Source organism: Chroicocephalus ridibundus, chromosome 2 (genome assembly GCF_963924245.1).
Source record: "Chroicocephalus ridibundus chromosome 2, bChrRid1.1, whole genome shotgun sequence".
Classification (NCBI taxonomy): Eukaryota; Metazoa; Chordata; class Aves; order Charadriiformes; family Laridae; genus Chroicocephalus; species Chroicocephalus ridibundus.
Genome location: NC_086285.1, coordinates 19,811,656 through 19,837,508, shown reverse-complemented (window position 1 = coordinate 19,837,508; position 25,853 = coordinate 19,811,656). Strand labels below are relative to the sequence as shown.

At 41.6% G+C, this 25,853-nt stretch overlaps 1 protein-coding gene across 16 annotated transcripts in view; it reads left to right on the top strand.

The window, feature by feature from the left end:
- The window catches only part of KIAA1217 (KIAA1217 ortholog), a 371,004-nt gene that overhangs the window by 260,543 nt on the left and 84,608 nt on the right, over positions 1–25,853 (top strand). For all 16 annotated transcript variants that reach the window (XM_063324650.1, XM_063324651.1, XM_063324656.1 and 13 more), the window contains one exon: positions 10,464–10,659. In XM_063324650.1, the coding sequence (XP_063180720.1) occupies positions 10,464–10,659 (196 nt within the window). The remainder of the gene's footprint in view (positions 1–10,463; positions 10,660–25,853) is intronic.

The following is a 25,853-nucleotide window of genomic DNA, read 5'->3' as shown; positions in this document are numbered from 1 at the left end:
ATGATGTTGGCATTATAATTACTTGCTAAATCAGATTCTTTAACAATGATGTCCTTGTTATCAAAGCAGTTGCATTTCTTTGCCTGGTATGAATAGCTGCATGCTCTGAACGGGGCAGCAGCAGCAGTTGTGGGAGCGTGACTCTGGCTGAGGGAGGAATCGATCGCTCAGAGAAGGTTGTTTTAGAGCACTATACAAAATGTCTTTTATCCCCACGTCTACCCCACAGGCAAACGAAGATTAAGGAAACTATAGGACCTCTACCTATAAGGACTCAAACAGCAGAAGGCAATTTCCACTCCATTTTGAATCTTAAAAATGTTTGTGGGAGGAAAAAATGTTTGGGTTTTTTTGGCCCTTAAACCCCTTTTAGCACATTTTCACATTCTGTGTGCTTTAAGATCAAATGTAGAATAGTAAAGAGAGAGATGATTGGAGAATACTTTTTAATCATACCATCGTTTATCTTTTATTCTTTTAAAAGTTATGGTTAATCAAGAGTAATACAGTATTTCTGAGTTCTGCTTGAAGGATTCCATGTCTCTGTAGTAAGTGTGAAACCAACACAGAGGTGTAATGACTGCTTCTAACTCCAGCCAAGAGTTGTATAATTTCTTAGGAAGAATGCATATTTTGCCATTTCTCATCAGAAATGGTTGCTAGATATATATTTGAATCTGTGTGGCTCAACTCTCCGCCATTGTTCTTGTAGTAGAACATTCTCCATTTCTTTGGCACACCACCACACATAGCGCATCCAAACTGAGTCCAGCAAGGGTCCTGAGAATATTGCATATTACGTATGGATAGATCATATTGTTCCCTGCCACATATGCCTTTCCTTCATTATTTTTCAGTGCCTCCTCTCCCTCTCTCCCTCTCCCTCTCCCTCTCCCTCTCCCTCTCCCCCTCCCCCTCCCCCTCCCCCTCCCCCTCCCCCTCCCCCTCCCCCTCTCCCTCTCCCTCTCCTCTCCTCTCCTCTCCTCTCCCTCTCCTCTCCCTCTCCTCTCCCCTCCCTCTCCCCTCCCTCTCCCCTCCCTCTCCCCTCCCTCTCCTCTCCCTTTCCTCTCCCTCTCCTCTCCTCTCCTCAGTATACTTTCAGTATGCATAGGTTATTCTCTTTTAATTTCTGTTGTTCTCCATTTTCTTTTCCTGTTAACAATTATCTCTCCCCCTTCCCTTCTTTTCTCTCTTTGATCCACAGGTTTTGCAGTGCATGTTGGTCTCCCTTCATTCAGAACTTGACATTCAAAGGTACTTGATGAAAATTGAATCCTCTCAGAGAGTTAGTACTGTACTTTCTTTTTTCTGCACTCTGCTGTGGATTGAGTTTGTTACCCTATAACTATGTGTGTCTTGTTTCACAACTAGCGTTCTCAAATAAATAGGGATCTGCATGCTTTTTCCCTCTGTATTTCACAGCAGCGAAGTGTCATTCATATAGATTAATTGCATATGGGAGTGTGATGCATGTGCATCCTTTGACAATTTTTAATTCTGACTCTTCCTTTAATGGCATGATAGACATGAAGTCCACACTCTTGTCTTAGATGCTTTGAAATCCACCAAAATTCAGTGGGAGATCCTAGACAAATAAGTGATCCCTATCAGCTGTCCCAATTCTAATTTTATTTATGTATTTACACCTACTTGGAACTGGTTTAAGGGGTAAAAGTTTTGCTGCGAAGTTAAGGACAGCTCTGTGGGCACAGGAGTAAATATTTTTGTATTTGACATGCAAAAAAGCTTAGTTCTGCAACTTGCAAAATGATCTTATATGTACACTGTGCACCTCTGAAGTCACCTGTATCTCACTGTTCCTCTTGTTGAGCTCCTCTTCCATTTCTGTATGGCTTATAACACCGTATAGAAAGGATGTCCACTAGAATTACTTTTTTTTTTTTTCCCACCCGGGCAGTGCATGTGCCTTTTAGTTACCTACATAAAAGGTGCCTCTGCGTGGTTTCTACTGCAGTCAAAAGCGCAATCACAAAAGCACCAAGATAACGCCTGCTGCAAGCAAGGACTGAGGCTTTGGAGCATGCAGAGCGCACAGCAGCTTATTTGCACCTGATTTCCCGACTCGTTTTGTTTCCACTTACAGGATTTAAGTAGGCCAATAAACATGCCGACCACAGGGAAGGGTGGGAGAGGCAGAGGTGTGGAGAGCAGGAAGGCTTCTCCCTCTGCCATGGAAATGGCCTCAAGGGAGGGAAAAAGAAGCGAAAGGGCAAGATGACAAGTTGGAAGAGAGGAGCAGGAGAAGCTCTTCTCTCCTACAGCATTTCTCTTGCAGCAGCCCCCTAACTCTCCCCAGGTGCCAGAGCAGCAAGCTCTGATAAGCGCTTCATCACACGTTTACTTCCATGAGTAGAGGCTAAAAATAAGACTCCGGCGTGGGTGTGCTGCTGCCGGAGGCCGCTCTGTCTCCCGCTTGCTTTTCCCGGGTGTTTCCCCTTGCTGGGGGCTGGCAGTGCCCACCGGCCCGGCCCCACAGAGGCCAGCTCACACCCTGCCCCAGAGACCTCGCTCCCACTCGCTCACCAGCCTTCATGTTGATGGCTCTTTTTTCGGTTATTTTTAAAATAGCACGTTAATGAAGAACTCCTTCTTAGCTTGTAGAAACACAGAAAAACAGGTTTTTCCAGGACCGCCCCATCGCGTTCCTTTGCTTTGGGAAACAAACACCACGAAAACAGACCCTCCTCCTGTTTTCCTTAGGGACATGTGTGGGAGAACAGGGATGGGTAGATAACAATTTTCTTGAATCAGAACACACTATCCCCTAGGTACATTTAGGTATCTGGTATATATTCCTTCCTCCCCCCCTGTTTTTGCATGTGGTTTTAAGCATGTAAAGATCTTTCCCCTTTAATCAGCATAATGACAGTTTTTGTTTAAATCATCCCTTTTAGTCTGCAGAGTTCTCATGACGGTTTTGGGGATTGTGTAGGTAGGAGTTACCTCACCCGCTGCTGATGAAATGCAGCCATCTCCCGGATGGAACAAGGGGTCATGCTGGCTCATGAATACTTCACAGTAGGGTTTTTAGGAGGGAAAAGAGAAATAGCTTCCAACTGAAACTGCCATAAGATTTTAACTAAGACAAATGTTGGTGTCCAGGCTGGAATTTATGGATAACTTATTTAAACAAAGTAATAATAAACTGAAGCCATGATGCAAGAATATGACAGAGGCTGCGAAAGAACAAATTTTGCTGTGAGCAAAATTGATGGAGCCATAGAAGCCTTTGTGGGGAAGAATAGTGAGGTGATCAGTCACTTTTTAAATTTGGCTATCACATATAAATAACTGCTTCATGTCACAAAGCATTAGAATAAATCAGTGTTATACGATTTTTAAAATGAAGGACTTCTTTCACTCAGTGAGAATTTTGCTTATTACCAATGGGTGACTATTAGTTTTGTCTGTAATTTTACTTCAGTTTCTACCCTAAAATCTCAGGCTGGCATTTGTAGAAAGAGAAAACCTTGGATTTGGACAGAAGTATTTTTACACTTTAACGTGGATGGCCTGGGTTTTTCTGATATTTCATGTATTCCAAAGAGATGCCACAGCATGTTGCATATTTCAGTCTGGACTTGTCTGGACCAATTAAGCTGCTCTTAGACGGGCTGCTGAGTTCCTTAGGGCAACATTTTCAAATGCAAGTTCCTCCAATTAAACATCTGAATAAGAGGTCTGGCAGCGTAAGTGCTGAGCACCTACAGCTTTTATTGCTTCTAATGAATATCTTTACTGTAAACACACAGCTTTCCTGAAGAACAGTCTTCGATTTATCTAGGCGCTTAGAGTTAGGAACCAAAATTTGAAAATGTTCCTTCTTGTCAGTCATTTATAACAAAGTTTCATGAAAACCTTTCTCTGATAACTCTGGGGATCACCCTGCTGAAGAGCGAGCCATAGTCCTGGGAAGGGCAAGCAGGCGTTGGCAGCCTGCGGATGTCCTGCTTGGTGATTCACAGCACTCAGGATTAAAAGAAATGGGTTTGGCGGCTTGCCATAGCGGGGAGCACGCAGCTGGCCACCAACAGGAGCTAGGGAAGGCTCCTGGGAAAATGTGCAGATTTTTAGGATGATTTGAATATCATTCCAACCTAAAAATATGGCAGATAAATTCTGACACATCATTAGATGTGGTTTTTTCCACTAGGTGAAAGAAACTGGGGTCAGCATCAGCGAACACAAAGAGTGGTGATAAAGATCCTGTCATAAGCAGAGAGGAGTTTAACCTTCAGATAAATTCATAGAAATGAGTGAAATAACCACTCAGCATGGCATCCTGAACCTGCCGTAGCAATGGGCTCTGGGAACGTGTAGCTGGGACTGATCATTACCAGGTTTTAATGCAGCACCTTCCTGTGGCAGCTGGTGCCTTTGGCTGAGTTACCTTCCCCTCTTTCTTGTTCATGCTGGGAGGGAAGGGGAACGCTTTCTTTTACTTCACTTGGGAAAATTTTTCTGGGTCTGTTTCCTCCCTTCCTCAGAGCGTGAAAAGATCTGCACCGGGGCTGTACCTTAGGTACACTGAATTCATTGCTTTGCTTAATTACCGTGACCCGGGGAGGGCTCTGTGATTTGTGCTGTGTTTGCTTTCCTCCTGCGGTGAGTACGGGTGAACTCAGGCTTTCCCCTGGACCGCCGGCTGGCAGCCGAGGGGGAGGCCGGGCAGCATCCAACGCAGGACATGCCTCAAAGTCAGGGAGGCTGCAGGCAAGTGGGGTACCTTGGTTCAGTGCTAGGGACGGTGGGCAGCCACGGCTCAGGTGCTGTGTCTCTCCTTATCAAGGAGGAAAGACTTCTGGGTGTTCATACTATAGAAATTAATATTGCCACCAACTGGAGAGTTCTCATGAGCAAGGACCGGCTTTGTAGCTCGTTGCCATTGATTCAACTGAAAACAGTGAAACGTTTGTGTTCGAAATACAGAAATAAGAGCCAGAGACATCCGCTAACCCATGAGCAGACACTGAGGAGTAGTAGAAATAACTCCTACAGAGTCTGCATGTTGTCGAGTGGGCAGTTGCTCCCCTGCTCTCTTCAGCTCCCGAGAGCACGGATGCTGGCGTGCGCCTGCTCCTGGCATGGTACCGGCTTCAGCTGGTGGTGTCTGAAAGGAACATACCATAGATTTTTACATCTCACGATGGTGAAATAACACACAGAGAAAAGCGAGCTTGTCATGAAAGATGGTTTTATGTTGCATTCAGCTGCTGAATCACCTCCCCGCCCCCAGTTCCCCCAGTGAGAGAGAGTATCCTAATGCATCCATTGCACAGATGTAATATGAACTTTAGTTTATATAGACGTGTATAAGCATTTAACTTCTCTGAGAAAGTGCTATGGAAAACATTGTTACAATAAATGCTTAAAAATAAGAACATGTGGGTAGTATTCACTTTCTCTCCAACAGCAATATGTCACTAATAACATGTCCAGACAAGTAAAACCTTGCAGTTGTGATAATATGGGACCCCAAAGCCTCTGTATCTTTGTAAAAAGCAGATCCTTCATTCAGACAACCTTAATTTGGACAATTTGACACAAATGTGATGAAGAAATATTATTGTTGTGGTAATAAGAGCTCAAGTGCTGTGGCAATATTTCAGAGTTAATAAATTCATCATACATTAAACACAGCCTGTTTATATGCATATTTGCAGTCTGTCACACATCCGGTAGCCATCTTCCACACAAGTCACAGGAAAAATAGTTTACTTGAAGGTCAAGAAAAGCGGGTTTCCATTTTTCTTTTCTTTTTTCTTCTTTATTTGAAATGTCAAGAGGACACTCAAATGGGTTTTTTGCCTATGCTAAGTGTGTTCTTTAGAGCACTTGATTGGAAAGAGTTATTTTACTAGTGCTGTATTATTTTTTGATGTCTTTGTTTACCATTTGTACACTGCCAGGAATGCTAGCAACTTCGAAGATGTGTATGATAAGATTCTTCTCCTGAAGAGATAAGTTTCTGTCAAGATAAAGGCTAAGGAAGTTCCTGGAGACAGAAAATGAAAAGTGTGAATTGATCAAGAGATTAAATTAAATTCCTCTTCAGGTCATGGGATTTTTTTTCTTAGTTCTTCTTTTGTCTGTGAAAATGTGTGAAACATTTACAGGAGAGATTTTTAAAAAGGAAAAGAAGGAAAAAAAGGTTTCATTTATGTAAATTAATATGGAAAATAAATGGAAATGAGCATGGAAGGATGTTAGGAAGAGCAGAGCCATAAAACTGGGTAGAACAAAAGGATGACGGCATTAGTGGGGACAAACATGAGCAGAGGAGCAGGAGCAGCGGCTTGTGTGGCACTTGAAGAGAGAGAGGCATCTCTGGTGCCCCGTGACTGCTCGCTGCATTGGCATCTCAGCAGTATTTCACTTCTCCTTATTCAAGTACCTTCCAGTTTCACTGCTCATTATTTGAAATTTTGTTGCATTTCAGGGGCCCTGTACTTTTTTCCAAGTCAGTGAAAGAATTACAGCAGATATATTAAAAGTGCATACTTTGGACAAGCTGTAACAGACAGGCATCAGTCGTGAGGCATGACTACCCACAGTTTTAATTCTTGATCAAATCCCAAGAGCCATTAGAAGATGCTGGATCTTCTGTAACTGCTACCTCTGCGTATTATACTTAAATATAAACCCTGAAAAGGTTGCAGGGATGTATATCCTTGTATACTAAGAAAATTAAATAAAATAGTAATCTCAATGCACTATCTAATAATATGAAAGTTTTCAGCAGAATTGTTCATCCTTATTTAGGCCTTTCCTTTCTGCTGAGCCTCTTACCCAGAACTAGTGTGGGCAAGATCTTTTATCAGAGAAGTCCTCAAGGAGGTTAAGCTCAATTCATCTGGCTGAAAAATCAAGCATATTGCACCACGAAACATGCGAGGGGATGTCTCCTAACATAAAACTGGTGAGGGGAAGACCATGGCTGACTGAGAAAATTGTAAGGGAACTAGTATTGGTATAGGGAGAGAGAGACCTGCTGCCTGGTTCTGAACCTTCTTCTGTTTTCTGGCATTTGTCCCAGAGGTGTGGCTAGGAAAGCGCTGGTATTTCCCTGGTTTTGTGTGCATGTGTGGAGTATCTGTTTACAAATGTCTTGATTTTGGATCGTGCTACTCCTCAGTGGGCATGTCTCAAGTTTTCTTCTCTGTTAGGCATTATGGTTTTTGCCCTTTGCTAGCAGACATATTAAAAAGGCAGCCACCCAGGCACAGTGGTGTCCCGTTCATTGCTTTCACTGGGTTTATGCAGCATGCAGTTACAGCGGCATCCTGACTCTAGTAGCAGCTGTCTCCACAGCAGCTCTAGTTGGGTTCTGATGGGTCTTGGAACATGAGCTGTATGGTGAATATTTATTTTGTAAATGCTTATACTGCGTGCTAGTTCCTGAAAAGTGAGTATTTAAAGGGACACTTCCTGAAATACTATTTTAAGTTTTTGAATAATTTTAAAATATGTTAGTGAACATTCTGTATGGTATGATTTATTAAGCATTTCTTTGACATCTATCTTACTTATTTCATTTAATCTTGAAATCAACGTGCTGAAAAATTATTACAGGCATTGGATAATGCTGAAGGTTTCTGCCTGGCTTTCTTCATCTATCTTTACAAGTCCTTGTAGTTTGTTGCTCCATAAATGTTACTTGTCATCTCCCCACTTCATGGTCTGGTTTTCCTAAGAAGTGCTGCCTAGGAGTCACTGGATTATTAAGTAGCATCAAGCCTAGTCCTCATTGACAATAATAAGAATGCTTTCCTATTAAATATGCACTCATATCTCTCAGTTACCTGAATAACCACCGTTGTTGCTGTGTTTGAGGATTCTTTCATGTTTAAAATTCTGAATTACTCCTGAATTACAGTGTTTACACACGTTGAGCATGACATAGCTTGAAACCTTTTATAAAGGGTATCTGTATACATGGTGGATCTCATTAATAGCTTCGTTGGGTTTGTGTTTGCAGTGCTCCACTTACTAGAGTGGAACTACTATGGATTTGCACTGGTGTATGTTAAGAGTAGGACTGGGCTTCAGGTCTGAGCAGAATCCATGATCTGCCTCTGCCTTGCTTCGGAAGGCTCCAGTACTCTTGGGGCTGCAGTATTTGAGTTGAGGAATGAGGGCTGCTAAAAGGGGTTTTTTTTAGTCAGAGTAATGCTGGCATTATCATCCAGGGGGATCTGAGGTGCTGTATGTTAGGTCCTAAAGAATTGCCCCAGGGACAACCAAAGAAACACAGCATTGCTGAAGCTGGCTTCATCTGTGCGTTGACGGGACACGCTGGGCAACTGCAGAGCTGAAACTGTGTCTGTCGCGTCTGGTAATGGAGTATCCCCTTACTGCTTCAACATGCACCTGTTCACACGTGTCGATAAACTATGCACACGCAACTGCATGTCTCAAATGACATCTGGGGATTCAAATGAAAGAGAAACAAAAATAAGCAAAAGCAAAGCAAAATAAGCTTGATTGATATTATCAGATTTTTTCTTAAAGAAACAAAAGCAATCCCCTTTCCAGCAAACTCTAAAGTTAAAGACCTTTTGCAGGTTGATTTTGTTGCTTTTTTTTGCATCTTGTTTTCTTTTTAGTTATGGTTTTCTAGCAAGCGAGAATGAATGCCTTCTAGCTCCCTATTAAGGGATACATAGAGATAAGTTATTAATCAGTACAAGGAACTACAAAGCTGTAATGACTTGGCTTGGTAGTACTTCTGTAATATGCCCGTGTAAATAAAATACTTCAGCAGTTATGGTTCCCAAGCCATTTAGAAAAAGTTGAATGAAAAAGTACTGACTAATCAAATTCTTTCTCTGTGTTCGCAGGTCACTTGTCACCTCTGTAAATTCTCGGGCACAAGTCCCTGTATTTACAGCCTGGAGACTAGTGCTGACCATGTCAGAGGCACTTCAAAGCATACTTTAGTTTGCTGAGAGCAAATGTTGTTAGCTTTAAGTCCTGCAAAAATTCAGCGCTCTTGAACAATTTCACTGCAGGACATTGGATAATACCTAATACTTTAATATTAGCATTTCAAAAGTGAAAAGTTCTGGAGGATTTAGTTCTCTTGTGAGGTATTTCTAAGTTACAGAAGTTCGTGAGCAACTGCACAGCTTGGCAACAGTAGGCCTCTATAGCCAGCTAATGAAAATCTAATAAAAGTTTTTCATACTTTCAAGGCCACATAGGGAATACTATGTGATGCATGCTGTTTCTGAAACGAGCTCACCTAATTTCTCTTGAAAAACCACTGAAGGAACCACATGTCAGCAAGATAAGTCATCGTGGCTTTCCAGAAAGAGGCAAAATCTTTTCTGGATCTTGACAGCATCTTCAAACCTAGAGTTGAAGTTGATTTTAATACAGGGGATTTTCAATGTACTAGCATCTGACCTTTAATGATAGGGTAGAGGAAAGCAAATATGTTTTATGACATCTTGTGCCTGATACCGATTATAGGCCTTTATAAAGTTGATATTTACATACTGGTTTTGGGACGGAGTAAGCTTGCTGTGCTTTGAATTTCTGCTTGTACAGTGCCTGTTCTAGTTTGCTGTGATATGGAGTTTGCTTGAGAGACTGGAAAATTATCCTTCCAAAGTACTAGTAACATGTGGTTGAGAGAGTTTCACTGAACAGTATTGAGTATGCTTCTTAAAGCAACCCCTCTTTGTAGAAAGCACTTACAATGTCACTTACAGTTAGCAAAAAAATGTTCAGGACGTTGTATCTCCTATTGACTGTGTTTTTATTAGGCAGATCTTACAATGAAGAGTGTCAGTAGAAGTGCATAAATGAAACCATCTCTCTCCCCTCCTGAGACAGTGAGCTTTTCCCAAGCACTGTGTTTAGCAATTTACTGGTATGATTGCCCAATAAAAATCATGCTTAATTTGGTCAGTTAATGAAGACATTTCTTGTTTGTGCTGATGCAACAAAAAGCAAAATTGTGATTGTGATTTCAGCTAGAAATGTTGGATGGCTATTTTGGCCTTACTGCATGACCTGTACCTTTCACAGACGGCACAGCAGAATATACTGAGATTGATAGTTTACAACTACATCATAGTAATTCTTTTCAGAGCCTTTTTCTTAGTACACTTGTCAACGTAAGTGTGTATGTGTGCGTGTATGGACATGCCTATGCTATAGTGGTTGTTTGAGCAGCAAGGGATGGCATTGCTATACATCTTCTCAGCATGTGTCTTATCCTCGGGGCCTTGTTAGCAACAAAATTTGCAATATGGATATACAACCATAAAAACCATAGAATACCCAAAGACACTGTTTTCCTAAATAATCTACACGGAAGTGACCTTCAGCATACCACTATTTGAAGAAATTTGGACTTCTTCCTTCTTTTCTTGTTTTTTCCCCCCCCATATTCCAGTTTCAGTAGACCAATAACGAAATGTTCTATTTTGCAGACAAGAAGCCCAAAGCCGTCCCAGAGCCCGCAGCCCAATTTGGGTGACCAGACAGAACACCTCTCTGAAGCGTCTGCTGATTCCTTAGAGGCCATGTCCGAGGGTGATTCTCCAACCCCCTTTTCGAGGGGCAGCCGCACACGGGCGAGCCTTCCCGTGGTGAGGTCGGCCAACCAAACGAAGGAAAGATCACTGGGTAAGACCCCACTTCAGTCCTTCTCCTCTCTGCTCCTAGCCTGTGTTTTCCCTTTGTGCACTGAAAATAATCTTTATAGAGTTTGGGGTTAAAATATTCAAGACTTTGGTAGCACATTATTTTTAATGGCTGGTTGTTCTTTGGAAATGAGCTCAGTAGGGGGTACTGGGTAACGTCGGGGAATGGTGAAATTATTTTCATAAGATTTGAAAGCGTGCGGGGAACATGGTGGACAAGGAGAAAGGCGCAGACCGTGATGTGAATTGCTGAATAACGGTTAAAACCCAGTATTGCAAATACTTTTTGCCAAGCCTGCATACTGTGTGGCAGTGAACTTAGTACGAGGTTGCATCCTCATTTTCAGACAGGAGACAGAAGGGTTTTACTTTATCATCTCTTCAAAGCCAGACCTGGTTGGAAGAAGCCTAGAGATATTATTGCCTGACAGATCCAGCTCTTAGTGAAAAGACTTGGCATTTGCGTGGCGATAGCTTTCCAGGCAGAGGATTTGAATGGATATGCTGACAGAGATGCCCTTTACTTTAGGGCAGTGGCCTTCCACCTGTGCGGCGACACGGGTGATATATTAGTGCAGGTGGACATCTCTGCTTCCCGCGTTCTTCCCATATCTCAGGGTTGAATTAAGCCCAGCTGTGAACCAGGGCCCCTTTTATAAGAGTGGATTTTGTCCCTGGGACTCTGCTCTCATGTGATGGATGGTAGGAGTAAAGGCTGTTTTTTTGAGGGAGGACACCAGAGGGCAGTTAAACTGCTCTGAGAAGGTGGCATTAACTCAAATGCGGATTGCTGAGGAAGGCAGGTTTTTGCTTAGAGGTAGTAAACTGAAATGCTGCTTTCCTGAGACTCATCTCCCAACACACGGAGTGACATAAACCAAAGGCTGGGCTGTAAATCATAGCATACTTGTAAGCTTGTCATGGTGGTTTACTCGTTCCTCAACAATCTAAGACAGATTCTGTCAAGAGTATTATGATATCTGACAAACACAACAAATGAGAAGAAAACAGGGCTGGAAGGGGTCCCTGCCACCCCCAGAGCTGGCAAGTGCAGAGCAGTGGGACTGGGGACAAGGGGCTGATCCCTGCCCATGTCAGCTCATGGAGTGGCACTGCTGTGCTCCCAAAGCCCCTTGGGCCACCAATATGTCAGGCTCTTTGGGGAGAAATGTTGAAGACTCCAACCTGGACAAGACTTTTTGGTTTAGGGGTGCTTTTAAGAGCAAGCCAGTAGCACATGTATGTTTACTATACATGCAGAGGATTCATCTCTGCCTATATGTCACTGCTGGCTAGGGCGTCCTCAGAATGACTTGCTTCACCTGTGAGATTTTCCAGAAAACGTGTATTTGCTTGAAAGCGATGTCAAGTGCATTGGGACCTTTGCAAGTCCCTGTGTGACTTGCAGTCCAGCCTCACCGCGTGGGTTTCAGCTGGCATTCAGCAATTACACACAGAATCACACAGAATCATGGAATGATAGGGGTTGGAAGGGACCTCCAGAGATCATCTAGTCCAACTCCCCTGCCAACGCAGGTTCACCTAGAGCAGGTTGCACAGGAACACATCCCGCAGGCCATGAAGGGTATCTGAGCTCAGCTCTGAACTTTTCTTTCACATGTGAGCTGAGAATTGATAAACAACTTTTAGAAAGCTTTTTATTGGCACCAAAGGGAATGGCCTGCTATGCACCAGTGCTTTGTGCAGTGTTTTCTCTCTCAAAAGCTGAGCTAGAAACAGCTTTCCCATTGTCAGTGCGTACATCTGAAAAGAATACAACAGCCCTGCTTCTGGAAAAGACTTATGTGCTCTAAGGCTATGAATAAACCTGGTAAGTTATAGGAAGGGCTATACTGGATTACACCAAGAGTCCACCTGGCCCCATATTTTGTCCCCAAGAGGGACCGTAGTCTAGGTCTTGCTAGCCTAGGCAAGAATAAGAGCAGGGGAAGCATGCGTGTGTGTGATCCTTCCCCCGAGTACTCTCCCAGCCTCAAGCTATCTTTAGCTCGGGGATTTCATGGTTATGGTTTCTGCCTGTGTAATAACCTTTAAGAGCTGTCTCCTCCAGGTATTTTTTCAGTCTCCCTTTGAACCCATGTAAATTTTTCACATCCGCAACAGTGCAGCTGTGACTTTGGCAGCAAGCTTTGCTGGTTTACTGCCCAACCATGGCTTTTCCCTTGCTTTGTTTTGTATTTGCTTATCTGCTCTAAGTTAATGTCCTGCCCCCTTGTCCTTGTGTTGGAAGTGACAGCAAACATTAGATCGCTATCTGCTCCCCCTGGGCCATCTCTGATTTTGTAGGCCTGTCATTTCCCTCGGATCATCTCTTCTCCAGGCTGAGAAGTGCTGCTGTAATCACATGTTCCTCACCCAGAAACCATCCCGGACATTTGATTATCGTTGTTGCCCTTCTTTCCACTTTTTCCAGTTTTACAGTATCTTTGCTGAGATGAGAGGACCGGAGCTGCAGAAGCTCACTGTTAAGTAGTCCACTCTTAAGCCCTTTTTTAAGCATCTGTTGCGTATTCTGAAGTGTGTTGTCCAGGTCTTAATGGAGGACGGTCACATGAAGCTGTACCATTTCATTTAATAGCCAGGCTTTCAGACCTTGCAAGGCATCTTATCTCAGCCTGTCTTTCATACACTAGAAAAAAAAAAAAGAGGAAGCAATGTAATATGAAGCATTTGAGTTGGGAGTTTTTAAATTTGAAACTGGAGCAAAGTAAGTGTTTTCCCACTTGCATTGCAGGAGGGGTCACAGCTATGTGTGTAGCTTAAGGAATCATCATACTAGCTGAATGGGAAGTAATATATTGTCACCACCCCACAATCTATCATTTTCAAGTTGTTCCAGGAACTATTAATAGCAAATGGTTTGTTTTAAAAGATAGTCTAAAAATGATTCTAAAATAGTTCAATTTTAGATTATTATTCCTCAATGGATTTCTTCTACAATAAAGTCCTTTTCAGGCTTTTCTGCCAGCGTGTTCTAACATCACCATGAGCAATGTTCTGAAATTTTAATTTTGAGACTCTTTGCAGTATGTAGCCCGTTAGGATTGTTTTCACTTCCAGCAGTACAAGGGGAGTGTTTATTTTTAAAAAACAGGAAACTGTTTATAACTTCAGTTTTAAAAGTGTCATGAAAATATTTCTGTTCACATGATTTTAAGCAAGCTGTGTGTAATCACCTCCCTTTCCACCTCTATTAATTTTTTAATTTAATCTAATTTAAATACAAATTATGTTTTGTTCCTCAGCCAACGTAATTTCAGTGAGGAAAATGACCAAATTTTGTGAATTTTTATTAATTTTACATTTAATATCTCAATGCAGTTGTTTTTAAAACCTGATGTTTTCTTTTTGAAATTCTAATTCTTCTGTAAGTTCCTGGTTTATTAACTACATATGAGTCAGTTTGTTTTTAGATTGTGGTCTGAATTAACATGGAGCCTAAGAAGGAATAGCTGTAATACATTTTGGCTACCCCAACATCATGGATTTGTCAGTCAGGACTAATCTAATAGGACATGGTGTTCTGACATGCAAGGTTATGGCATGCCAATGTGGAGTCGACCCAGAAAACGGTGTTTCAGTTGTGGGCCCATTTAAAATTTCAGCCACAGCTTTCAAAAGGAAGGTCTTTTTTGGCTAAGAGGTCCATCAGAAATCGGCATTTGTCTCATCAATCTGCAGCCCGGAGACAAAGCAAGATATTAAAATAAATTAATTCACTGTGCAAGAGAAAATTAAATGTAATTTAAAATATCTATTTGAAAGCTGGGAGTTCTTCCAGTGCGATAACTGTGGGAAAAAATCATCTAGCAAAACTGTCAGAGCGAGAATCAGCTGAAACCTGGAAAGTGCTCAAAAGCTTTCAACGAACTTCGCTTGCAATTTGCCTGGAGGAGGCAGAACCTGACAAGCGCCCAGCGAGGTTACGCCAGCAGCCAGCCTGTGCCCGCGCCGCAGCTGGGTACCTCCGCAATGAAATGAAGACTGACGGATATTTTCATTTGTAGTCACATATTTTCACTTGTAGTGGCACAGCCGGACAAACGACGGGCCTGATCCACCAACATCTTCTGCGGTGACCGAGCGGTCGGGGCGGTTGAGGCGATGGGTCGCAGCCCCGAAGGGCAGGGTGTGATTAACACCTCCGATTGCAGTAACAGCTGTAGTCCTCCCCCAGGATGGGGCTGTACAGGCAGGGTTGGGCTAAGGAAGAATATGGTATTAGGAGGGATTTCCGTAAACGCACAAGGATGTGGGTTTGAGAAATCACTGAGGAGGATGAAGCTTTATGGCTTGCGGGCTGCAGGCGCCTTCTCTGGGTGTCCTGGCCAGGGCGCCCTGCTGCTGTGGTCCAGATGAATAAGAAGCAGAGGATGATTTGGCTCCTCATTGGCAAACCTGTGCCTAAAATTAGATGGCATTGAAAGGCCTCTGCAGAAATATCTGAATTCTGCCATTTACATTTTATTTGCCTGCAGAGGGATTACTCACAGGAGTAAAATCACACAACCGCTTAAGGACTGGCATGGGGATGGACTTAAACAAGCGTGGAATATTCTGGACATTATTTGTTAGCCCCTTCCCCCCCACCCCAGCCCCAAGTTTTAGCCGGCACAGATTTTAGTGTCTGATTAATTAGTTTGCTGCCACCTTCTATGGAAATACTGTTACCGATTATAATAGTAACACCTGGATCTATTGTAGCATTTCTTGCAAAGCCTGTTAAAAAGAGTCAGGGCCGTAGTTGCAGTTTTACACATGGGAAAACTTTTGCGGAGAGAGGGATAGTGAATTGGTTGCTGTCACACGACGGTAGAAATAACTCTCTATACATGTGTATGCAATGTACTGTAAGACTTACACATAAAAATATAAATGTTAAAGGTAGACTTATATATTATATTGGTGGTAATTAATTGTTACTTACTATTTATGAGCTAGAAATTAAAATAGGCATGTTAAATCAGGTACAAGATGTGTGAATGGCCATAGATTTTATAGGAGAAGTCTGTGATTTGTTAGGAGTGGCACTGCCTTCTCGGAGCCCTTAGGGCCAGATTCAAGCCTAATGAAGTCAGCAGAATCTTCAGTTTAATTCATGGGAGAGGAGCTCCCTGGGAACTGCATTTCAAGTTAAGGCTGAGTATAGCTTTAATGTATTCAGTCATTTTAAAGAAATTTTCCCTATCTTGTCTTTTTACAGTGTATGCAAAGCAGCCAACATGCAAAAAGGTCATGTAAATATTTGCTGTCATGGTCAGATACATTAACATGGGCTGCCAGGTCTATAGGAAAAACAGCCAGAAACAACTAGTTCCAATTACTGAATTTAAACACAGATCCTGGGAAATTACAATATTCTAAGGTAACAGTAGTTTCCCTTTCCAACTTTTCTAGACTTTATCTTCTTTTCATATTTCTTCAAATTATAGCTGAAGTTTTTGGACTTTGAAAGAAAAAAACCCAAACCAACACTTCTTACCTGAAATACTTTGCATCAAAAGAGCAAAAGAAGGTAAACAATCATATCAACATATCATGGTGCTGTGAGTTTTATCTGTTTCATTTATTGCCCTTACATGATTTGTGAAAGACGGCTATATGGAAGAGTGAAATATGGGCCTTCCCAGGCTAGCACTTGTGCACTCAATTATTGTTTACTTAACACATTCTTCCCCCTATAAAAGAATGTCTTGTGTGTACCTGAAAAAAAAATGCTTCAAAGAAGCAAGATCTGATTTAGTACATACTGTTTCAACAGAAGGACATTCTGTCTGCCACTCAAAAGCTGACAAGCAGTATATTTTAGACGCTGAATTTGACTTCATTGCAACAGGCTGGATCAGCATGGATCCAGTGGGTTTATTGCAGTGATACTGGAGTAGATGTGCAATGTGCTGAATAAAACCATCAGCTATGCAAGTGTGTATCTCTCACTGCTCTATCTGTTAAAAGTTTTTTGAATGCAATCTTTATTATTTATCTGCATTGCAGAAATACTAAAGGACCCTGACTAAAAATGGGGCCTCACTATGTTGAGTACTATACATAGTGAGAAAGTACTCCTATTGCAGGACCTTGCAACGTGAATAAACAAGAATGAAAAGTGGTGAAGATAAAGGGAGAGGTAGAGTAATTAGGGTCCAAACTGTTCAACTGAATAAAGCTATGTCGAGGTGGCAGTGACTTTCTTCTTTACGCCAAATCTTGCCTGCACAGAAGGTGCAATGTCTCCGTCCTGCTCTACCACCTCTTCTTATTCTGATTTGGCAGCAGCAATTTGGGCCTTCAGCATTTGGTGTCTGCTGGAAGAGGGATTTGGCAGCTGGAACAGCTTGTACAGGCCAAACTACCCTTCAGAGGAAAGGTAAGAGGCCAGACGGAGCTGTCCCATGGGTCGTGTCTGGCACAGGAGCTATCGCTTCAACAAATTTGATCTAATTTTCACATTAGGTGAAATTTGTAAGTCTATCTCTAATACAGTAAGTCACACAAACACCAGACCCTTCCATTTGCACCTGGGGCATGCAAAGAAAAAAGCGTATTGCAATTCCATGCTTTGCAAGATGTGCAAGATTTTGGCCAAGCCGAGAAGCATAGTACTAGCCTGTTGCTCAGCACAGTGTATGTAGGATTTGCCGCCAGTGCTGACAGCAAGTCCCTGAATGAGGACAAGTCTTGGATTTAGTCATTGCTCCCAGTACTCTTTATATATTTAGGTAGTGATTCTGATGCGTAGTTACTATGCTGGGCCTGAGTTCAGGTTTCTGTTCTCAAAGGGAAATACTGTCATCTCTGTGGTATCATGTAAGACTGTCTCTTGGTTTTGTTCTCATTCTCTCTCTCTCTCTTTTGCATTTTTGGCTATAGAGTAACCCGATAAGAGGATAATCACCGCATCAGAGGCTGGTGGATAGCCTGCTGATTAGGGTCCTCTCTTGGGATATTAGGGGCAATGGTCTGAGCAACTCTCAAGATGTGAGCCCTTCTGGATGAATTTTTAACTACTCAACTGTCTCATAAAAGACAAGCACTTGGTACCATTGTTTCTACCCAATTACCTTCTGTGATGAATAGACCAGCTGTGGGGATGAGGGCAGAGCAGTGGATATTGTTTATCTTGGCTTTAACAAGGCCTTTCATATGCCTCTCGTAGCATCCTTGTAGCCAAGCAGGGGAGATACGGGTGGCCTTCAGGGTGAGCAGGGCTTAATGCTTTAAAGTCTAACTGGCAGCTGGTTTTCAGTGGTCTTCCTCAGCAGCCTGGCTGTTGGGATGGAATGAACCATCATCCGAAATCAAGTCTGGCACTAAGTTTGGGAAAGCTTTTAATATTCTGGAGGGTCAGCCAGCCACTTGCTGGGACCCCAGTGAGCCAGAAGAGTGGGCTAGCAGGAACTTCATGAAGCTCCACAGAGGCAAATGAAATCTTTCAGCAGGGAAGAGTAGCCCTGTGCAACAACATAGGCAGGGACAGACTGGCTTGTGAGCAGCTTTGCAGAAAGGACTTAGGGTCTGACAACGAACAGGTTGAGAAAAGTGATAATTCCCCTCGTCACAGCATTTGTGAGGTTGCACATTGAGTATTATGACCAGGTTTTATTCCACTGGTACAAAAGAGATAATGACAGACTGGAGACAACTCAGCAAATGACGTCTTGATGTTCTCCTCCTTAACCACACTAAGCTCACAGGTCCAAGGTCCTGTTTAATGTAGACCTTAAGAACTTAACAAAAAGTCAAGCTGCTTGTTAGAGCTCATGGAGGTGAATTTCTGGTGTGCTGCTGTAGCCAGCTGTGCTCTTACATGCTGATGGCTCAACCCCTAAACTTGCTACTGACAGCAGTGGACTCTTTAGAAATGAAATAACTTCAGAATTATTGAAGAGAATTCCTACAGTAAATGCAGAAAATTTGGTATGTGCAGCAAAACTACGACGTCATGTATGGCCTACGTGACTCTAATGCTCCACGACTACGGAGAATTAAAATGGTGACACTCTACCCTTGAATGCATCAGTTCTACATGAGTTAGTACTAAGAATCAGGGTTTACAAAAATAGTAGTCACCACTCAAGTAATGTGATACAGCTTGTATCACATGTAATGTTTGATACAGCTGATTTATGTAGGAAGGAAATGCAGTTGCATAGGATCTCTCTCTTGTTCCATATTCCAAGAAATTTAATTGATGTTTTCTTGTCTTTTTTGCTATTGCCCCTTCAAAGGTTGCTAACAAAAATGTGCCTATGTAAAATACTTGCTTACAGTGTCCATAAATGCTTAACAAGCCTACGTAGTCTTTGGCAGACACATCCTCTGAAGTTGTACTAACCAGTTTACTACCTCTGGCTCAGAGCTGCCTGGCCATGGCTTGCTGGCTTCTGCAGAGGTCAGAGGCTCAGCTTCTGGTGGGCAAAAACAGTGCAGCTGTGCAAGCCTGCGTAGGCATGTCCTGTGCCGGTTCGTGTGTAGTTCTCTGATTTTATTACGCTAAATTGGTGAATGTGAACTAGAGTAAATGCAGCATGGCAGAGACTATGGGGCCTCTGAGGAATAGCTCTGGTATACATGAAATTTCTAGTTCATCTCACCGAGTTGTTCAGTTGTCATTTTTTTATACTTTGTCATTAAGTATCATAGGATTTTTGTGTTCTTCCAAGTTTACTGGCATTGTTTTATTGGTTTGGGATATGAAAAAGTCATCTTGCTGGTCAGTTGGGCTATTGTGGCAAGAGCAAGGGTATAGATGCAATTATTGTCCAAAAGTCATCCTGCTGGAACATTGTTTTCTACCTGGGGAACTGAGGTAAACCGAAATGTTGCCTCAAACTTTCTACATGATAGAAGTAAATGTCTACACTTGATGGACTCGCTGACATGGGTATATGGACAAAATAGTCTTCTGGCAATAGGCTGTTTCACAAGTTTCATCTGCAATCAGATAGGACAAATACCAGTTTTTCTTTAGGTAAAAAAAGTTGTCCGTTTTCTTTTTGGTTTTTGCTTTTTATTCTTAGCCAGCTAAATGTATTCGTTTGTAGAAAAGTGCTAGCATTTGAGTGACAGTTAAAATCTTTATTTCTCATAACACTTTGGTAGAAATTTTATGACCACTGAATTTTCCATGTGTTTTTTTATTAGGTAACAAATCTTTTGCACAATTACAGCAAGTCACTGCAAATAGCAGAAAAGGATGAAATAGCAGTAAGAAGCAGTACTAGACAAAATTAGAAAGTTCCTGTTTTTATTGACACTGTTATTAAACAACTTAATACCTTGAGCTAAACACTTCAGGCTATTCTGGATGAAAATTATATAAAATAAGTAACTTTTTATTTCATTAAAAGATCTACTTTTTGATTCTCTTAGTACTTGAAGACAGCTGAGGTTATTTATAGATATTTTCTGAATGCGGAGGACAGATTGTCAGCAGGGAGAGGCTAATGGAAGCTAGTTATGAGAGCTTCAGGCTAGAAATACCACAGGGATCATGGCAATGACCTCAGACTAGTTGAAGATGTGTGTGGTAAAATAGGAGAGTCAAGTCTTGAGGGTCTGGAAAGTAAGAACTGCATATTGAGGAATGTCTTTCACACTGCAAGAGTTGTTACTGTAATAAACTTGTGTCTGCACAACTTTTGCAGAATTTGGTGATAAGGAAACCAACTGTGTTTTCTCTGTTTATCTGATAGCTGCAGGGAAGGGGAGGGGAGAAGGTGAAGAATGCTATGGGCCTGTGCCACCCTTACAGTCTTATATATTACGATTTTGTCAAATAAAAATCAAAGAAAAATTGGAAGGACCTTGGCATTTTGGGGAAAAAAAAATAAAATTGTAAACTGGATTTTGAAGAAATGCTTGGCAGTTTTTATTGTGAACCCCTCTGAAGTCCTGAAGTGTCCCAACAAAAATAGCTATTAGCAAGATTTTAAAAGTTATCTGTAGTTTTTAAAACTGATGCAAGTCTCAACTAAGGATCCTATGATAAATATGCGGAAGAAACAAGGGTGCATTTTCTCACTTTTGCTTGTTGGCATTGCTGCTGACTTCAGTGTGAGGGAAAGTGTGGACAGGCACGGTGACTCAATGGACGTATGGTGGAAGATCAAGCTAAACCAGCATGAAAAGACAAAGATTGTCCATCATTTCAAAAAGATGTGGTTATCTGATGGTTAGGTAAAGAGTAAAACAAATCTAACGACAACTTTATCAACCTCTAACTCAATATTGTGTTATTTAATTTGCTTTAGAAAACATAGCTCAGCTTGATTTCTGGCAGTTCTCACTGCTTTTCCTCACCCTGTACTCCATATTTCTTCCCTTAAGAGACAGCTTTCTTTGCTAGTTTATCTCATTTTCCATTCCTTATACATCCTGTACTGGATCCTAATATACTAATATACTTTTTTGATGTTATTATTAACCCAACAAGATCTGGAGGCCTCCTGTAAGTATTTTCTCCCTGTTTTAGTTATACCTACCTTTGCACCTTTGATTTAAAAACATTTCAGAGCTCCTAGTGCCTCCAGGTTTTGATTGCTGTAGATCAACCAGCTTTACTAATTATTTGAAATTTTCAAATTGGATACAGAATTTCCAGAGGATACATAGAGTGTCTGGGTCAGAAGACAGCAGCAGTGCCTCGTTTACGCCAGTGATTTCTGGTTCTGTGGGAAGGTTTCAAAGCTCTAGTACCCAAGCACCCAGCATCAGATACAGATATTATAATCAGTTAATACTTCTCTTCAGACAGGAGCCCGTGGATTAGGGTGTTGCTAAATGTCAGTAGATTTTTCAATGCAGAAATTTGCATTTCTTGCCTACACAGAGAGCGTCCTGTAGTTTCACAGGAAAGAAACTCCTGAACTCCAATTTAGGTTTTGACTGTATTTTATTTCATAACACTGAGGAGTTATTTAACTCCCCTGCCTCAGTTTTCTCTTCTTCATTATGAGAAGAGAATTCTGAGAGTATTATGTGAGTATCAGTATTTTTCCATTTAAAATTCATTGTGTGAGAGAATTAAGTGATATTTGTAAAGGTCGCAGAAGATGACTCAATCATGTTTGTTAACTTATTCTTGATTTATCAACTACTTAACTTTTCTTGGCTGTTGTGTACTTCATGTTTTGTTCTCTTAAATAACCAGTTTGTAAGGATAATTCCTCTTCTGTATACAAAATCATTTTGGATTTGCAGCTCTTTGCTCTAAAGCTGGCCTAGACTCCCTGAGTTCAGGTATGGTTCACCGTTGCGCCGTGTGGGCAAGTCCTCAGCTGGCAAGTGGGTTTTACAGCCCAGGGGCAGTATCTGAGCTGAGCATCTTGCCATGCATCTGGCGCGTCTACATGAGTTGCAGCCACAGCATGGGCAGTCCTCAGAGCTGTGCCAGCTGGACTAAAGCTGCAGGATGGCTGCTCTGGGCACCCTCTAGACCCAGCGCCAGTGGGTTCAGCTTGTGCAGGAGGCATTGCCTCCATAAATCAGGTTAGCAGCGCATCTTCTGTTGCACTGTTTTGTGTTTCATGTAGACCAGCCCTGAGAGAAATCACAAAATATTTTGCAAGTCCTTCTGTCACTGACCCTTGGTAAAGGGGGAGCAGAAAGTCTCTTATTTTTGAAAGAGCTCTGTATGCAGGGAAGGAAAGGGTGATCATGTGGTGCGTTCGCATGATCATCATCAGATCTGGGTTTTATGCTTGTAAACCTTTCCTTGAACACGTCCTTTCACCTCTTGGGTGTTTAATTTCCCCTACTATAAAACATACCTTTCTGTTGACAGGAACGTTGTGAAGCAATTTGTAAAGAGGTTTAAGTTTCTAAGGCCTGGCTTACACATAAATGTTTTCTGCTATGGCCTGTGTTTAGTGCCGTGGCCTGTTGCCCATAGGGTGAAGAATGATCAGAAACTCCAGAGGTATTTCTGAAACTAAGTTATACCAGCATGACGAAGGGGAAAGCTTAACATCACAGTTTGCCTTGTAGCTGTAGGAAAGCCCAGGGCTGGTGGTATTTAGGAGCATCCACAAGTGGTAGCCACAGTGTTATCTGACTTGAACTTTCAAAACAGTTGCATGGTGTAGTTTCCTCGTTCACACTGATCTTCATACCTGTCTTCCTAGAATAGCAGGGCATTTTGCAGTCCGGTTTGTTTTTTGTTTTATAAACCTCAGCACAGTCTTCATGTTTCAGGTAAATCCATTGTAACAGAAGCAAAAGTGCAAGATGGACTTCAGGGTAGATGGAGACATTAACATCCATTGCGTTTAACTTTCTTTCCAGCAGCTTTGCTGGCATATGTGCTGTGCCCTAACAAAAACTGTGCCTGAGTTATATTCTATTTCTTCTTGCCTTAATTCTCCATGGGAGTAATTTTTTAGCTGAAGGTAAAACAAACCTCAGAGCTCCATCAGCTCCCATGAAGTTGGGCCTGTGGGTATTGCCAGTGTTCAGAGTTTCAGCCCAGCCATGTCTGGGAGAAAAATAACATCAATGACTTAAAATAATGGATTTTGAGTCTGCTGAAGCTGGATTTTTAGAAGTGAGCAGTTAGTTTTGTCAAATGGGAAATGCCCTAAAGCATTGCTCTATCATGATACAGATCAGACAACTCAAGAGGAAAGGCAGTGGTTTTATTTAAAGGCACGTGATTTAAGGGAGAATAAGGGAAAAAAAAATTATTATGCCTTTGAAAATGTCTTTTACCCCTACAGTAAGGCTGTGGCCAAAACATTTCTCTGAGTTGTATGTTGAAGATGTGTATTTTAAGACATGATCTTTTTGAATTACATGCATATTTGCTTTGAAAAGCCAAGACCCAAAGATAACTGTAATTTTGTTTTGGATCAATATTTTGTGGGAGTATTGGAGGACAGGCAGAATCAAGACTCTTCTGAAATGATTTAGACTTGTGTATAAGGAAGATTTTTCAACTGTACCATTTCTTTTGAGTTAACAGTTTCAGTAGCTCAGCATTCAGCATATTTTTAGTGACATGAAATGCAAAACCAGCATTTTCTGCATTCTGCACTAACTTTTAAACTGGGCAGAAAAGAGTCACACACACCTGCAAAGCTGACATGCAAAGTCTGTATTTTTAGCCAAAAAATAATTTTTTGCCATTTACTCCAAGAAAAGTTAAAAATGCCAAAATATAGAAGGTTTCTTATGTTCTTCCTAAGAACTGAAAGCTATCATCAGAAATGAATATGTTTATGTGCATCTTGGAACAGTGAAATAAATACAATCATTGAAAACATGTGTACTTAATTTTTTTACAAATATAGTTAGTTTCTGAATTCTAAAGAATGTTTAGCTGCATAGAATATTTAAATGAGTACTAAAAAGCCAGTTTTACCTAGAAGAACATAAAGAAATAAATGATGTCTCAAATTAAAATAAAAAGAAAGGAAAAATTGTTCAGTAACCCATTAAATATTGGCATTAAAAATAAAATTCTTAGGAAAATTCTCTTCAGTCTTTGAAAGAAAACTAGCGACTTTTCAGTCTGAAACAATTTTTCCACTTAAAGGAAAATGGAATTTTGTAGTAGGATTCATAAAGGGTCTGATTGCAATCTTAATGAAAGAAAAAGTATCAGCTCTTGATAATGGAAAATGATGTTAACGGCTCCACTTTATAAAAGCAGCCTAATATTAAGTAATGGTTAGGTAATGTTGAGTAGTCTGTTTATTATTCAGAAAAATTAACATCTCCTTCCCTAGGTGCAAGCACAATTATCTACCCACTGATTGTAGGAACATCTGCCTATGTATATGTTCATTCCTCTATAGCAATTATGGACAATATAGGGACAAAAAATACTAAAGACTAAGGGGAAAGAGGGCTCATCATAGATTAAAATGCCTTCTCTTCCTTTCATTAAATGCCTTTGTATTCTAGGACCTTAGATTTTCCCATTGCTCTTGCTCAATGTTCATATCTCAGGACTATAAACTGCCCTGACTTTCAAGTGAGAATCATTGAGTTACTGTCTAAGTTTTGTGATTTGTTGAGATTTGATAATGACGGATGGTAGCCACATTGAGGACCTTGTGTTCCCAACCCTCCCGTTTAGATTGGCCATGGGAGAACAACATATGGTGTATCTACACTGCAGTTACTATCATGAATTCAGTTTGCGTAAAGTAGAATCCTTGGATGATTTGTTTTAGCCTACCTGTGTTGGTTATTGGTAGATGCAAAGGTATGGCAGCACAGAATCTGCTCAGGCCCCGAAGTCTGCCTGAAAATATAATAAAGACTTTAGCAGTTAGTTCAGCCTGGATGCTGTCCTACCATTATGTCACTAGCAGCATCCAAAGTGGGAGGTATAAAACTGCCCTGGTTGTATATCTACGTGGGCTGCAGTGAATTTGGTGTTGATGTTTCTGTAATCACTAATTCTTGAGCATATCTGATATTGTATTCCTTTTCCAAATGCTTTCCAATGGCTAGATAGCTTTTGAGCCATTTACATAGCATTTAGCTGTGGCAGTGCCTCTCAGACAGCTGGTGGAAATACAGACTTCAGTGGTATTTTTTTCTTTCTTTTCTGCATTTTTTTTTCTCTTCCATCTCATTCTGGGCTGCTAAATGTCTGTAAAATGGATGCACTGACATATCTTGGCGGCCACCCAGCTGGAAAGCGACTTGGCAGAAAGGATCTGGGGATCCTGGTGGACACCAAGTTGACTGTGATGTGCTATGTGCTCCTGCAGCAAAGAGGGTCAATGGTATCCTGGGCTGCATTAGACAAAGTATTGTCAGCAGGTTGAGGGAGGTGATGCTTCTCCTCTACTCAGCACTGGTGAGGCTACACTTGAAGTGCTGTGTCCAGTTCTGGATTCATCAGTACAAGAGAGACATGGACATACTGAATAGAGTCCAATGAAGGGCCACAAGGATGATTAACTCCATTGGAGCATCTGTCCTATAAGCAAAGGCTGAGAGAGCTGGGACTGTTCAACCTGGAGAAGAGAAGGTTCAGGAGGGCATCTAATCAATGTATAAAAGTACCTGAAGGGAGAGTGCAAAGAAGATGGAGCCAGGCTCTTTTCAGTGGTGTCCAGTGACGGGACCAGAAACGATGGGCACCACTTGAAACATGTGAGATTCCCTCTGAACATCAGGAAACACATTTTCCCTGTGAGG